Source organism: Chinchilla lanigera, unplaced genomic scaffold (assembly GCF_000276665.1).
Source record: "Chinchilla lanigera isolate Chin_1 unplaced genomic scaffold, ChiLan1.0 scaffold00094, whole genome shotgun sequence".
In the NCBI taxonomy this organism is placed as follows: Eukaryota; Metazoa; Chordata; class Mammalia; order Rodentia; family Chinchillidae; genus Chinchilla; species Chinchilla lanigera.
In genome coordinates, this window is record NW_004955495.1 from 5,714,182 (window position 1) to 5,730,108 (window position 15,927).

Genomic DNA, 15,927 nt, shown 5'->3' on the forward strand with positions numbered 1-15,927 from the left:
CTCCTGCCTCAGCCTCCTGAGTGCTGGGATTACAGTCATGCACCACCACACCCGGTTTAGACACTCATTTTTTAACACACGTTATTGGTTCTCTGACATTGAACTCACAACCAACGGCCTTATATACACAGTGGAATATTACCCAGCCATGAAAAGGAAGGTGATTCAGACATGCGCTACAACACAGTGTCTGCCTCTGGGAGACAATGAGGTACGTGAAGCAAGCCTGCAGAGAAACTCACGGCAGGGTTCACTCTCAGGAGGCCCTAGCGTGGTCAGATCCACAGAGAAGGAGGACGGTGGTGTCGGGGCTGGGGAGGGGATGGAGGGTCAGCTTGTGGAGAGGGAAAGTTCTGGAGGTGACGGTACGGACGGCTGCACTTCCATGGGATGCGCTCAATGCCTCTGAACTGTGCGTTTGGAAATGGTTAAAAAGCCTATTTTATGTTAACTCAATTAAAAGCAGAGCAGAACAGAAAGCCAGGGAGCCGAGCTTGAGCCGCACGACGGTCAGGACCAGGGACAGCTCCCAGGGCTGCCGAGGGAAGAGCTGACTGTGGAGTCGCGCGCTCCGCCCTGACCGCCTTCTCCCTCTGCTTCATCCATCAAACTCCTGCTCTCGCCTCAGAACCCAGCTCACACTGTCTACCCCCCTGCTCCACGCCAAGAAATCTTCGTAAGGGCTCGGCACAGACTGTTCTTACTTGGGATCAAGTACTTGCTTCCTGACAAAGTAACAAAGAGCCACAAAAGGAGACTTAAAACGGCAGGCACGGGGGCTGGGGATTTAGCTCAGCCGCACAGTGCCTGCCTGGCAAGTGCGAGGTCGTGAGTTCGATTCCCGATACCGGTTAAAAAAAACAACAACAACAAAAAAGCAGGCACGTAGTTATTGATCATCTCTGCAAGACCAGAACCTGAAATCGAGGTGTCGGAGGACTGGCTCCTTCTGGAGTCTAAAGGAGAATCCTCTTGGGGAGGAGGGGCTCACCTTAGGTTGAGAACCCACCCTAATCCAGGATGATCTCTTCCCTGATCCTTAGCCCGGGATCCCCTTTGCAAAAATCCTTCTTCCAAATCGGGTCAAATGTACAGGTTCCAGGGCTGAGCTAAAGCTATGTCTTTGGGGGCGAGGTGCCATTCAGGCCGTGGCAGGGTCTCAACATAAAACAAAACAATGCTAGAAAGGTTCACAGAGCCTTCCCCACGCTCGGTGGCCTCTGAGCAGCAGCTTGGGGCATCCCAAAAGGGCTGTGGCATCGCGTAGCCATTTCACAAATGAACAATCCTGCTGGCAAGATCGCTCCTCCAAGGGTCCCCTGCTTGGTGGGTGGCTCCGGACGAAGATCTGAACCTTTTTTTTCACTTGTCTATTTTTGAGACAGCGTCTCTTTACGTAGTCCAGGCCGGAACTGAACTCACTATGTAGCCCAAGCTGGCCTCAAACCCGCGATGATCCTCCTGCCTCAGCTTCTCAAGTGCTGTGATTACAGGTGAGCGCCACTACACCTTGCCCCTTGCCCTTTTTTAAAAAGAAAAGGTGCCACCCCATTACCTCCACCCTCTAAGGACCTCTGGCATATATTTATTTATCTGTCCTCTGTTTGGCTTTACATTCACGATGCGCCATCAGAAAACCACTTCTGCGCCTGCCCCCATCCCCCGCCCCGCGTGGCTGTCTGAGAGGCTTCCCGCTCAGCCAATGGTGAGCAGCGGATGCTGGCAGGGGCGGGGCTTCCCATCCTCCCGCCCCCGCCCGCTCCCCACCCGCTGCTCACAAAGGCAGCACCCTGAACTCTCTTAGGGCCGCCGAGCTTCTGCCAGCTGTGAGCCAGAGACCGCCCGGGCAGCGATGACAAGGGGCAGGGAGACTTCTGGGGCACCTGGAGCCCCCTGCTAACCGGATCCATCCTCCCCACCAGGCCTGCAGCAGGCAGCCCGCGTGCCTGGGCGCGGGGCCGGGTGACCTTGCTCGGATGCCCCCGCGAGCGTCCTGCGCGGCCGTGGCCCGGGGACCGAGAGGGATGCGCGCCTTTGTCTCCCAGTGACGCAAAGGTGAGGGCTTCTCCTCGTCCCTGACCCGGGGGAAGGGGCGTTTGCCGGGAGCGTGGCAGGGTGCAGGCGTGGGGTGCCTGGGAGCCGGGGACTAAGGGTCTTGTGACCAAGGATGCTTGGCTTGAGGCTGCGATTTGCCTCGGTGCAGGATGCCCTCAGAGCTCAGGCGATGAAAGCCTGCTCACTCCCTATTTATAACATCCAGAGGGACTCTGCCAGCTGCGGGTTTGCGCGCACGCACGCACACACACACACACAAATTATAAATGTGTCGATGAAGGCTTGCTTCATGGAGCAGGGAAGAAGGGAGCCCATTAAAGAATAGATTCCTCCTCTTTTTCGGCAATCCTCCTGCCTCAGCCTCCCAGAGTGCCGGGATGACAGGCGTGTGCCACCACGCCTGGTTTATTTTTCTGGATTTCTGTGTGGTGCGCTAGTAATTCAGCACTGTGGCTGTAATGAGCACAGCTTGGCTGCCCTTTGATGTCGTTGTCTTAGCTGTCGCCTAACAGGAAGCAAATATCTAAATGCAGGGGTGTGTGGGCTGTGCTGGGGACCACGCCTCAACGTTACAGGATGTGGCCCCAGCCTCTCTTTGGTGGGTCCCCCTGCACCCCCAGTCAGGTCACACCCAGCTCGGGATGAGGAAAAGACTCAGGACCCCTGCTCCAGCTAGGAAACAGGTCTTCTGCTACAAGAACTTGCCCTGCCAGAGATGGCTGGGCGGTTGTTGTTGCCTGGAGCATCCGGAAGGGATTTTTTTTTTTTTTTTTTGGCCATACTGCGTGTCATTGTCCCTCCTCCATGAATGAATGACGACATTGAAGACAGAGGAGAGAGAGATCTGGAGGGAAACCAGGGCCAGTCTGATTTCTGGTGTCCCCTGGTCCTCAGCTTCCCTCAGGCTCTTGCTGGGCACAGGTTCCCTTTGGGTCCTCCTGCACTGGGCCACCATCCCAAAGACAGGGCCTGCCACCTCTGGGGGCTTGGAGGGACACACCCAACCGGGCAGCCGGTAGAGCTGCTGCTGGAGCTTGGGGTGGGTCACAGATCAGCTGCTGGCTGGTGGGAGGAGCTAGTGACAGAGTGAAGGCAAACGCAGAAGGGGTATTTCCTTTCTTTTCCTTTGTTTTTTTTTCCTCTTTTTTTTTTTTTTCTTTTGGTACCATGAATTGAACTCAGGGACTTGCGCTTGCTAGGTAGGCACTGCGCTACTGAGCTACATCCTGGGCCCTTGTTTTTGTTTTCTGAGACAGGGTCTTGCTATGTAGTCCAGGCTGGGCTTGAACTCTCAATCCTCCTGCCTTAGCCTCCCGCATACTGGGATGATAGGCATGCGTCACAGCCTGACTCTATTTCCTTTCCTAGCAGGTTTCCCTAGCCTTGGGGCCGGGCCATTCTTGGCTGTGTGGTCCATCCTGGGCTTTACAGAAAGTTGAGCAGCTTTCCTGCCCTCTGCTCCAGAACACAACCTCGAAGTCCCTATAGACATTAATGAGTGTCCCTGGGGTGTGGGGAGGTGGGAAATAGTCCCCAGTTGTGAACTGGTGGCTTAAGTGCATGAAACTCCACAAGGGGGGTTGGCTGAGGCCCAACATCCTGGAATTTGACGCCTGGAAGGTATCAGAGAGGTCATCTCCCATTCAACTCTTTCATCTACAGACAGGGAAACTGAGGCACAGAAAGGTGACACATTCGGGAGTCTGTCATTCCTCAAGTCTCCTTCGGCTGCTCTGATTCTGCCACGAGACAGCCGAGTGCTGAGGCCAATACCCAGAGCCTGCCCCAGTCGGAGGCTCAGAACAATAAAAACCAAGCCTGCATTTTGTGGTTGCCAATGATTTTGATCTGATGGGCAAGCCCAGGCTCTTTCCGCACCGTCTTCTTAGCCCTGGTGTCTGCAGGTTGTCAGGGCTTGTGTGGAAGCACAGAGGTGCAGGGAAGATGGCCTGGTGCGGGTGGAGGACAGTTGGAGTGGGCCAGGTACTCTTTGAAAGTGTTGGGGAGAGAGTAGGGGAAATGAACCACACCAGTCATTCACACTTTAGTGTAAATTACTGCTGCTGTTATTTAATTCATTGTTTCTTGGGTAAGGTCCAAACTAAGGGAAAGTGAATCTGTTTTGATCATGGCTTGTTCTGGGGGAGAGTGGATTTCAGAGGTCCCAGTGAAGAGGAGATTATAGCAGGAAGCTTGAATCCTAAACTGAATTCAAACTCAGTACCCACCCGGAAGTCCTCAGCTCTCTCTGCCTATTCCCTCACCTGTGAAATAAGGACATGTCAAATGGCCTGGTGACCCACGCCTGTAATCCCAGCACTCGGGAGGCTGAGGCAGGAAGATCATTGCAAGTTCAAGACCAGCCTGGGCCACAAAGTCAGCTCAAGTCCAGCCTGAACTGCATAGCTAGACTCTGTCTCAAAAAGACCAAAAAAAGAAAAGAGAAATGAGGACATGTCGTGGGGCCCAGCACAGACTCAGTAAGATGACAGGCACACGAACTCTCCACAGATCCCCCTCCCGAGTGCTGCAGATGGAGGGACGGGTGGTTATCGCAATTCTTGTCTAGTGAAACCTGCTCCTCCCAATTCAGGGCTCTTCCTGCTTCAGCCAGCCCCTCCTCCTGGCTCCCATGGGGACCACCGAGGCCACACTTCGGATGGAAAACGTGGATGTGCGGGAGGAATGGCAGGATGAGGATCTTCCCAGGTAGGATCTGCGGGGCCCGAGCCTCACATGGCCCAGCGCCTCTGGCGGTGGTGTGTGGGAGGTGCTGCTGCTGCCCTCAAGAGCCTCCTGGAGTGCCAGGGGCGGTGGTGCACACCTGTCACCTCAGCTTCTTGGGAGGCTGAGGCAGGAGGATCACAAGTTCCAGCACAACCTGGGCAATTCAGCAACTTAGTGAGACCTTGATTCAAAATAAAAATGTATAAAAGGGCTGGGGATATCACTGAGTGTGACAGCCCTGGGCTTGGATCCCAGTATTACAAAAACAAAAATAAAATTTAAAAAAACAGATTGGAGAGAGGAAAGCTAGGAGCTGTGAGCTGAGGGCTATTGGCACCTCTAGGAGCTGGGACTGGTGGGTCTTGGATTCTCCCCAGGCTTTGGGAGGGACCAGCTGCTCACCCACATCTGGACCACAGCCCAGTGAGGCTGACTTTGGGCTTGCTTCCAGCCTCTGGAATTGTAAAGGTGAAACATGGGAGGTGTTCAGGGACTGGGTGGGTGGTGATCTGTCACAGAAGCTGTGCTGTGTGAGTCCCTTCTGTCACTATGATAATGTGTCAGAGGCAGCTCACTTGATAAAGAAAAGAGGTTATGCAAGCTGGAAGTGGAAAGAGGAAGAGGGAGATTGTGCTGAGGGCCTCATTGACTGGAGCACCTCATAGCTGAGAGCGAAAGCAAAGATGTGTGTGAGGAGGAGGAAATCACCTTGAAAACAGGAAGCCTCAGAGGCTGGGCAGCTGAGCTCTTTAACAAGTTTCTAACAACCAATCAGAGTCCCCTGAGAACTTCCTTAGTGTCTTCTGAGGCCAGGTCCACAATGACCTAAAGACCTCCCTATAGGCTCCGCCTCTTAAAGGTCCCAGCAACTCCCTGTTGGCACACCAAGGACCAAGCTTCCAATGCCTACATATCTGGGGGGAAAACTGAACCGTAACCTATGCTGAGCATTTTGCATGGTTATTTTGTCTATGCCCCTCTTCCTACCACATGGAACCCCCACACACGCAAAGCTCAGGGCAAAGGTCATAGGTTCAACCCTAGTGGCTTAAAAAATTAAACAAAAAATAAAACCTAGGGGCTGGGATATAGCTCAGCAGCGCAGCGCCTGCCTGGCAAGCGCGAGGTCCTGACTTCAATTCCTGGTATCCTCCCTCCAAAAAAATAATAAAATAAAAGCTGTCTCCCCTCCCAAGTCTTCTGGGGACGGAACGGAGGCTGAATGCTGCTGTAAGTAGGGACGGGGCCAGCTGAGCAGGAGCCCAGGGTGTCTTTTTAATGAGCGCCCCAGCTGCAGTGTCCCCTGGCAGGACAGTGGGCTCCTGTGCACCTCGTGCCCTGAGCCGCTGCCAGCTGGGTGCTGCACCCACAAGGCCTCTGTCTTTCCCGTCTTGGGAAGAAATGAACATGACTCCTTGAGGCAGGGCCTCACTGCGGCCACACAGGGCTCCTCTGTGGGTTCCAGACAATGCCCGTCTGTTCTTCCAGCCCAGCTACACCCCCAGCCCTTTACATTTTTTATTTTAAGACGAGATCTTGCTAAATCACGAAGTTGCTTAGGCTGGGCTCAAACTCACAATCCTCCTGCCTCAGCCTTCCAGAGCACAGGGATAACAGGTGCAGGCCACCACGGCTGGCAGGCATCTGCTTCGTTCATTTGTTTGCTTATGGTCTTCTTCGTATACGTGACTCACACCAAAGCCTGGGTGTGCGGTGCTGTGGACCAGCCACCAGGGCTCTGGTAAGAGCAGACTCTGAGGTTTGGGGACAAAATCCCTTCACTGTTTGCCCTTCGCCTTCAGCTGAGGAGTCTGTGAAGCTTGTGACCCCCACATTCTCGGCGAAAACTTCCTTCACTTAAAGGTAGTGGGGTATAGACGCTGACCTCATTTACAAAATTCCTTCACAGCAACGCCTAGTCTAGCACCTGATCGAATAACGGGGGACTATGCTTTAGCCCACACAATACATAAAAATACCCACAAACCCAGGCGCAGCTGTCATCCCAGCACTGGGGAGGCTGAGGCAGGAGGATGGCCACGAGTATGAGGCCCCATCTCCAGAAAACAAAGAAAAAGATTAAGCCGCCAACGTGCTATGGTGGGGCCTGGCACGCGCTGGCCAGCAGGCTGGTGGTGTAGCGGTGGTGTAGAATAGGATCTAAAAGATTCCACAAGGGCCGTGTGGACTTAGACGGTGGTGGGTGTTGGCCAGGAAGGCAGTGTAAATGAGCAGGACCTGGAAGGAAGTTCGCACTCCCCGTTAGCTGCGAGACCTGTGCCCGCCGGGGGAGGCCAGTTTGGAGGGAAAGGTCCGAATTTGTGACGACGTGGAAATCTAGACTTTTGTGCAGGTCTTTGGATGCTTTCCTTGCAATGCTCTGTGGACTGTCATCGGCCCACGCGCCAGCAGGACAGGCAAGGGTCGCGGTCTCTGTACGGCCAGGAAGCCCCGCGGTGCCCGGCAAGACCAGGAGGGACACGGTCGGCAACACGAAAAGGCCCACTGGGCCACAGCCCAAAGGCCTGCACTTTTGGGGTGCCCCCCCCACCACAAAGGGAACCGTGCTGGGCAAAGCAGGGGTTGGAGCCAAAAACAAACAGCCATATTCAGGAACTGTGGGGTCCAGCTGATCAGGCATGGCAAGAAAATCACAGCTTTTGTCCCCAGTGATGGGGTCTGAGTTTACTGAGGGCAACAGTGACGTTCTGGTTGCTGGGTCTGGTGGAGCTCATGGCGTCGGTGCCACACCTGGAGTCCAGGTTAAGGGTGTTGCAGCAGCCCCTGTCTCTTTCCTGGCTCTCTACAAAGGCAAGAAGGAAAGATCAAGATAATAAATTTTGATGATGAAAAACATGAATAATAAATTTTCACATTAAAAAAATGCTGAGTGGATAAGACAAAACTGGGTTGGGTCCAGCAGGTATCAGCCTGCAGTTTATTTAAAAAAAAAAATAGTGCTGGTCGTGGTGGCGCATGCCTGTAATCCCAGCACTCGGGAGGCTGAGGCAGGAGGATCACTGCTAGTTCAAAGCCAGCCTGGGCTACAAAGTGAGTTCAAGACCAGCCTGAGCTGCATAGTGAGACCCTGTCTCAAAAAGAAAAAATAAATAAATAATTTTTAAAATGTAAAAAAAAATAGTACTGGGGATTAAATCCAGAGCTGCATTCCCAGCCCTGTGTATTTTAAAATTCTTTTTGAGGAAAAAAAAACTTTTTTTGGTCTTTTTGTGACAGGGTTTCACTATGCAGTTCAGGCTGGATTTGAACTCACTTTGTAGCCCAGGCTGGCCTCCAACTCACAGAGATCCTCCTGCTTTAGCGTCCTGAGTGCTGGGATTACAGACATACGCTACCACGGCCAGCTGTATTTTTAATTCTTGGGAAAAGTTCTCACTAAGTGGCCCAGGGCGGGCATCAGTTTGAGATCCTTCTGCCTCAACCTCCCAAATCATTGAGATGACAGTTATATGCCATCTATCATGGCTACTTTTTAAATTTATTTTTCTTTTTTTGGAGACTAGGTCTTGCTATATAGTTCAGGCTGGCCTTAAACTCATTATGTAGCCTAGAGTGACCTCGAACTCATGGTGACCCTCCTGCCTCAGCCTCTTGAGTGCTGGGTTTACAGTAGTGTGCCACTCTGCCCTTTTTTTTTACCCTTTAAAAGAATGCAAAAACATTGTTGGGCACATTTCTTAAGATGACCTCTATTGTTTAGAGCAGTCTCTAAACAACTTTTCTATAGAAGAGTTACAAGGCAGGGGGCTGGGGATTTAGCTCAGTGGCACAGTGCTTGCCCGGCAAGTGCAAGGTTGTGAGTTCAATCCCTGGTACGGGAAAAAAACCAAAACAGAAAAGTTACAAGGCAGTAGGAAGAGTTCCTAAAGTCAGCTATTAGTTTCTTCTGCCTTGGACATTTTAAATTAGCGGTCCGCCTGTACCAGCTGGCAATGAACATCGACAGATTACAGTATTGGTAACCGAAGTCTGTGGTGTATTCATATGCTCTTGCACTGGTTTGGTTTTTTTGTTGTTCATTTTTATTTATCTGTTGGCAGCATCGGGAATGCAACACAAGCCTTATACATCCTGGGCAGGTGCTCGCCACTGAACAACATCCTCAGCCCTTTTTATTGTATTTTGAAACAAGGTCTCACTAAATTGTCCAGGCTGTGGAACTTGCAATCCTCCTGCGTCAGCCTCCCAGAGTGCTGGGCGACAGGTGTGGCCACCATACCCAGCTTCCCATGTCCTTTTGACTCAGCGCCTGCTACACTGATAGCCAGCAGCTCACCAGTGACCGCATCTGCTGGGTCACCCTATGGAGAATTTGACTTATATTTCAAAGGTGACAAAGCCAGGGGACAGTGGGAGACAAAGTCTTTGTTCTGTCAGGGTCCCAACTTGCCCTGTCTGAGAACCCCTCTAAGCCAGGCATAGTGGTATAGGCCTGTGATCCCAGCACTCTGGGAGGCTGAGGCAGGAGGATCTCAAGTTCAAGCCCAGCCTGGGCAACTTAGTGAAACCCTGTCTCAAAATAAAAATGAAAGGAGGGGATGTCGCTCACTGTAAAGATCCTGGGTTCCAATAAAACAATCCTGAAAAGCGTCATGTTAATTTGATAATTAGAAAGCAGTCCTCTAGCGCTGATGGTTTGTGAATCTCCTGTGCTGGGGAGCTGTGTGTGAGCCCAGGGAGTCCCAGGATCTGAATCTGTTTTGTCGCTTTTCTTGTTTTGTCTGCTGCCTGGCTGTGTCCCATCCTCCACCTGGATTTCGATGTCTGCTTGTCGGGGTCCCAGGCCGCTCCCGGAGGAGACGGGGATGGAGCTGCTGGGGAGCCCTGGGGAAGATGCATCCTGTAAGTTTGTGCTCAGACCTGGGGATGGGGCTTGGGAGGCCCTGCCCCACATGGGTCTCCTCACCTGCATCTGCTCTGCCCCCGCGTGGTCCAGTACTGGGCCCAACCACGGGGGAGAGGCCAACCAGAAAGGCATGCGCATGACTTGAGGTCACACAGCAGTTTCAGCCACGTCTGCCATCCCGCACCTTCCCTGCACCCTGCTCAGCCCACGGGGCAGCCGTGGGGCAACTTCAGTGTGATTCGATGCTTTTAAATGTCACAACCACCTTGTTGAGGACAGAGTTTAAATTGAAAAGCATTGTATAACTGAAAGAATTAATACAGTATTGTTAAAAGTGACCAAATTAAAGTTATGTTGTGGACCTTTAAATAAAAAATACTGGGCATAGTTGGGACAGTTGGTTACCCTGGAGCCAGGCTCCAAAGAGGCCGAGCTATGTGGGGACCCTGCTGTGTGGACTCTGCCCTGAGCTGTGCTCCCAGGAGGGGGCTCAGACCAGGGGACCCTGGGGGTTGAGGCACCAGTAACAGTGCCTGCTTCCTGCGTGCAGCTGCCCGAATCAGCCCCAAATCTGTTCACCTTGTCATCCTGGAAACCAGCCAAGCTTCCCTTCCGGGCAGGAAAGATCGGGGAATGGGGTTCAGTTGGTTTTAGTTGTTGGTGCAGGGGGTGGAACCCAGGGCCTTTGCACCTGCTAGGAAAGAGCTCACCACTGAGCCGCACGCCCCAGCCCTGTTAGGAAACCTGAAGATAGAGCCAGCCGTGATGGCGCACACCTGTCACCCAGCCGCCTGTGAGTTCCAGCCCAGTCCGGGCAACTTAGCGAGACCCTGTCTCAAAATAAAGTCAAAAGGGCTGAGGTCTGGCTCAGTGGCAAGCGCCTGCCCAGCATGCACAAGGAGCTGGTTCTATCCCCCACACAGGGACAGAAAGAGACAGAAGAAGGAAGGAAGGAAGGAAGGAAGGAAGGAAGGAAGGAAGGAAGGAAGGAAGGAAGGAAGGAAGGAGAGAGAGTACAAGAAAGAAGCTTAGAGATGGAAGGAAGACTGGTGGATAATGTTACGTGTCCACCTGCATATTAGGTCAAACACTATTCCTGATGTTTCTAAGAAGGCATTTTTAGATGAAATTAGATATAAATTAGTGGACTTTCAGTGAAGCCGATGGCCCTCCTTTAGGAGGGTGGGCCTCATCTAATTAGTTGAAGGGTTAAACAGAAAAAGACTTAGATCCGCCGAGCAAGACAAAATGCTGCCGGTACGTGGCTTTGGCTGAGCTCAGAGCGCCAGGTCCTGCCTAGGTGTCCCTGCCTGAGCTGCCCGAGGAGTTGCCACCCCCTGTAGCCCCACGGGACCGTTCTTAAAAATCTCTCTCTTTCCACACAAGCGCTATCGGCCCTGTTTCTCCAGAGGACTCTAATACAGGAGATTATCCTGGCTCCTGGCTCCTCCAGGCCCAGGGTCCCCCAGGGTCCCCTGAGCGGGCTCGGGAGGGTGAAAGGCTGAGAGGGGCCGAGATGCTGTGCTGCCGTCGGCTCTGCAGCTGGAGGAAGGGGCCGCAAGCTGAGGGCCCAGGCAATGGCTTCACGCTCTGCAGAGCAGACCCCAAGGGTAAACCCGGCCTCCCCGCCCTTCTATCAAGCAGCCTGGACCAGGTCCCCAGGTCCTTGTCCCAAACTCCAGGAATCCCGGGCCACAGGAACCGAAAGGAAGCACCCTCTCCACCCAGAGCCCTACGGTGGAATTGCCCTTGGCCTCCAACCCCGAGAGCAGCCAACCTAGGACAGTTTTTGGGGAAAGGGGAGGCAGGCAGGACGGGGGCAAAGCCAGCACGGGGTGGGGATCAACTTCTGGCCCCTCGAACCAGGTGTTCCGGCCAGGCATGATGGTGCACGCCTGTCACTCCAGCACTCTGGGAGGCTGAGGCAGGAGGATCACAAATTTGAGTCAAACCTGGGCAACTTTGTGACTCAGCAAGACCCTGTCTCAAAATAGAAAAATAAATAAAATAAAATAAAATAAAATAAAATGGACTGGGGAGTAATTTGGTGTGAAGACCCTGGATTCAATCCCAGTACAACAAAAACGAAAGCAAAAACCAACAACTGATGGCCCTGGCACCTCGGTCTGTGTGGCTCTCCCAGGCCACCATTAAATCCCACAGACAGGGCGGCTTCAGAAGTAGATGTTGAGCTGGGCATGGTGGTGCATGCCTGTAATCCCAGCACTCGGGAGGCTGAAGCAGGAGGATCTCTGTGAGTTCAAGGCCAGCCTGAAGTGCATAACAAAATCCTATCTCAAAAAAGACTAAATAAATAAATAAATAGATGTTGATTCCTGCTGCATGCAGAACAGCGAGTCCGAGGTCAAGATATGGGCAGGGCTGGCTTCCTCAGGTGGTGAGGAGACTCTGTCCCCACCCGGCCCCAGCTCTGCCAGTGGCTGGCAACCCCGCGAGACTGGGCTGGGGAGGGGTCACCCCATCTCTGCCCTGGTGGTCACAGCTCCTTCTCCTCATGTGTTTGTCTGTGTCTTAATGTCCCCTTCAGTGAGGACAGCAGTCACAATGGATAGCCTAGGACCCACCCTAAGTCCATCTGCAACAAACCTGATTGAGCGATGGATTTGTTTGCTTGCTTGTTTTGAGACAGGGTCTTGCTCTGTAGTTCAGGCTGACCTTGAACTCACTATGCAACCCAGGCTGGCCTGGAACTCACTGTGATCCTCCTGCCTCAGCCTCCCCTGAGTGCTGGGGTGACAGGTGTGCAGCCTTCCACCCCTGCACCCTGCTTCTTTTTATTTAGGGCAAATTTCATTGATGTTTTTGTCTTTTTTTTTTTTTTTTTAATTAAGGACAAATTCCACTCACTCTCAAAGCTTGGGAATAATCCTCTTTGGCTCAAATCTCTGTCCTGAGGCCCACGTGGTGCTGTCACCGCCTTCCTCCCTGTCCCTGCTGGTGACCAGTGTCACGTCCACACACCCGCACCTGTCACCACACTGTGGCCTTTAGTTTGATCCCAACGGGGAGAGCGAAGTTTTTAACAAACTCATTACATTTACCTTCCAGACCCACTGCCCACGAGGAAAATGGGGGGAACCAAGAGACTCAACCTGGAAAACCTCCTGCCTCAGCCTCTGGAGTAGCTGGGATGACAGGCGTGCGCCTCCACACCCAGCTCCCAGGCTCTGGGGAAAATGTTTGTACCGTTTTCTGCCAAGGCGCACGATGATTCCCTGTAAAGCTCAGCTCTGAGCTGAGGGACCAAGATGTTCAAGGGGGAAAGACAGGAGCCAGCACAGTTAGTGCCTGATAAAGAGTTGTCAATCACCGAGGAATAGGGGGCCGCTAACTACACCCTCCAGGGCCACAGAATGAAGCTGAGGTTGAGACCCAGGGTCCCCCCAGAATTCTCCCTCTGTATTAGACATTGCTTTGGGGAAAGAGGGAGTCTTTTCTCCCAGACTCACTTCAAGGGGCCAGCTCTGCTCAGCTTGTTCTCGGACTGGCTTTAACCCTAAGGGGAGAGAAAATGCCTTTAAAAGGGGACACATGAGGCGTGGTAGTGGGTGCCTGTCATCCCAGCATTTAGGAGGCTGAGGCGGGAGGATCACACGTTTGAAGCCAGCTTGGGTAACTCAAGCCCTGGATTCTACCCCCCTCACGGGGATGGAGCGGGAGGGACGCAGACCACCCGCACTGTGCTGTCCCGGCCCCGCAGCCCTGCCCAGCACGCTGAACTTCGGGGGAGCTCATCGGAAAAGGAAGACGCTGGTGGCCCCCGAGATCAACATCTCCCTGGACCAGAGCGAAGGCTCCCTGCTGTCCGATGACTTCCTGGACACCCCCGATGACCTGGACATCAACGTGGACGACATCGAAACCCCCGATGAGACCGACTCGCTGGAGTTCCTGGGAAACGGGAACGACCTGGAGTGGGAAGGTAAGGTTGAGGGGCTCTGGGCTCCCTGCCCACGTCCGGTGACAGAGCAGGGGGGCGGGGACAAGGGTCTAACGCGGGGCACAGAGCTCCTCTGGGAATGTCTATCGCCCTGCAATTGCGTGACTGTTTTTTTGTTTTCTTTTTTTTTTGGCGGGGGCGTTGAGACAAAATCTCATTATGTCACCCAGGCTGGCCTCAAACTCTCAGCCATCCTCCTGCCTCTGCCTCCTGAGGGCAGGGATTACAGGTGTGCGCCACCGCGCCAGCGGAATGCACTTTTTTCTTGTACTCTTGTGAGCGCTGTGGGGACCATGAGCTTCCTGCAGGTGCTCAAAAGTGACTGGGGCCCCCGGGCCACAGCTGGTCAGTGCAGCACGCAGGCCCTGGCCAGGTCTGACTGTGGCACTGGGCATGCGGGGGCGAAATGACTGACATGTACCCTGTCCCTGCCTGTGCACAGAGGGAGCCAGCAGGCCGCGCTGGATGGTGGAGTCTGCCCACAGAGGGCCTTGGTCCTCGGGGTTACAGGAGAGTAAGAAGCGGTGGGAGAGACTGGGGTCTCACCCCGCCCCCGGGATGCTGGGCCATGTCTGGGACACGTGTGGCGTCACACGGAGGGCAGCTCCTGGCCTGGAGCGAGCGGAGGCCAGAGATGCGGCTCAGCACCCTGCTGTGCCCAGGACACCCCACGGAGAGCCTGGCCTCAGTTTCCCCGGGGCCAAGGGCAGAGGCCTGGGTCAGGCTCCAAGAGCGGCATCCTGCCTCAGCCTCCCGAGTGCTGGGATTACAAGCATGCGCCACCACACCCCGCTCAGCCCCACTTCTTCTCGCACAACCCACCCAATGTGGTCAGTCAGCAAAATATGGGAAAAGAGCCTCTGTCGGAGGCCTGGGAGAGAGAGGGCAAAATGTCGGGAGACAAGCGGACTCCGACACAGAAGGGACACGGCCCCTCTTCCGGGGCCCTTAGCTCCCCTTGCTCACCCCGTTGGGAGAAGGTGAACCCAGAAGGCGACCTCTCAGAGAATGGCCAGGATGGAGCAGAGCAAAAGCCCAGGAAGTAGGGAACCCCCTGCGGCCTGAGGGCGCAGTCCCGGGGGCTTCCTGGAGGTGGCGGTGTTCGAACCAAGCCTTGCATAGAGATCAGGAGAGGAAGGGGCCAAGCAGAGCCCCCGGCGGGCAGGAGCAAAGGCTCCCCAGCTGGTGGCAGTTATGGGAGGCTTGGGAGAAAGAGTGGGCGGGAGGATAGGACAAATGTCCAGACTCAGGTGTCCCTTCTGCCTGCCCCGGCCGGCTTCCAGATGACACCCCCGTGGCCACCGCCAAGAACATGCCTGGGGACAGCGCAGATCTGTTTGGGGACAGCGCGGCGGAGGACGGCGGCGCCGCCAATGGGCGGCTGTGGCGGACTGTGATCATCGGGGAGCAGGAGCACCGCATCGACCTGCACATGATCCGGCCGTACATGAAGGTGGTCACCCACGGAGGTGAGGCACCGGCACCGCCCCCCGCGCCAGCCTGAGTGCGGGCGGGCGAGGCGTCTCCGGACCGCGGTCTCCTCTGCTAAGGCTTTGCCGTGCGCGGGGAAGCGGGTGGGCCGGGGCAGGACAGGCAGCCGCGGGAAGGGCCGGCATGATGGGGTGGGTGTAGGAGGTGGCCGGGTTCAGGAGCTCAGAGAGGGCCTGTCCTGTTACACCCGCAGGGTACTACGGGGAGGGCCTCAACGCCATCATCGTCTTTGCCGCCTGCTTCCTCCCGGACAGCAGCGCCCCTGACTACCACTACATCATGGAGAACCTCTTCCTGTAAGTCCCGCCCGCTGCGGCAGCCCCGGGCCAGCTCAGCGCTGCTGAGACGGCCCAGGTCCCTGGGGGACCAGGCTGTGGGGACCATGCTGGGGGCCCTGAGGTGCTGCCTGACACCAGGGAAGAGCGTGGGTGTCAGCAGACCACAACGCGGGCCAGAAACCTGCTTTACTTTATTTTATATATATATATATATATTGAGGTGGGGTCTCACTATGTAGTTCAGACTGGCCTTGAATTCACTTTGTAGTCCAGGCTGGCCTCGAACTCATGGCAATCCTCCTGCCTCAGCCTCCTGAGTACTGGGATTACAGGCATGCACCACCACGCCCAGCTAGCAAGCTGCTTTATGAGATTGCTTGTTTTCATTATCACTACCATCACCACCATCACCACCACGACCACCATCACCATCACCACCATCACCATCATCACCATCACCACCATCACCATCACCACCATCACCACCATCACCACCATCACCACCACCATCACCACCACCATCACCATCACCATCACCACCATCACCA

The 15,927-nt window shown here is 54.5% G+C and overlaps 1 protein-coding gene across 2 annotated transcripts in view; it reads left to right on the forward strand.

Annotated features, from left to right (window-relative positions):
• Window positions 1-1,761: 1,761 nt before the first annotated feature.
• Window positions 1,762-15,927, forward strand: part of Atcay (ataxia, cerebellar, Cayman type) — a 25,260-nt gene continuing 11,094 nt past the window's right edge. For both annotated transcript variants that reach the window (XM_013505239.1, XM_013505240.1), the window contains exons 1-6: window positions 1,762-2,055; window positions 4,649-4,764; window positions 9,587-9,645; window positions 13,371-13,592; window positions 14,894-15,079; window positions 15,295-15,397. In XM_013505239.1, coding sequence (XP_013360693.1) covers window positions 4,688-4,764; window positions 9,587-9,645; window positions 13,371-13,592; window positions 14,894-15,079; window positions 15,295-15,397 — 647 coding nt within the window. In that variant the 5' untranslated portion in view covers window positions 1,762-2,055; window positions 4,649-4,687. The remainder of the gene's footprint in view (window positions 2,056-4,648; window positions 4,765-9,586; window positions 9,646-13,370; window positions 13,593-14,893; window positions 15,080-15,294; window positions 15,398-15,927) is intronic.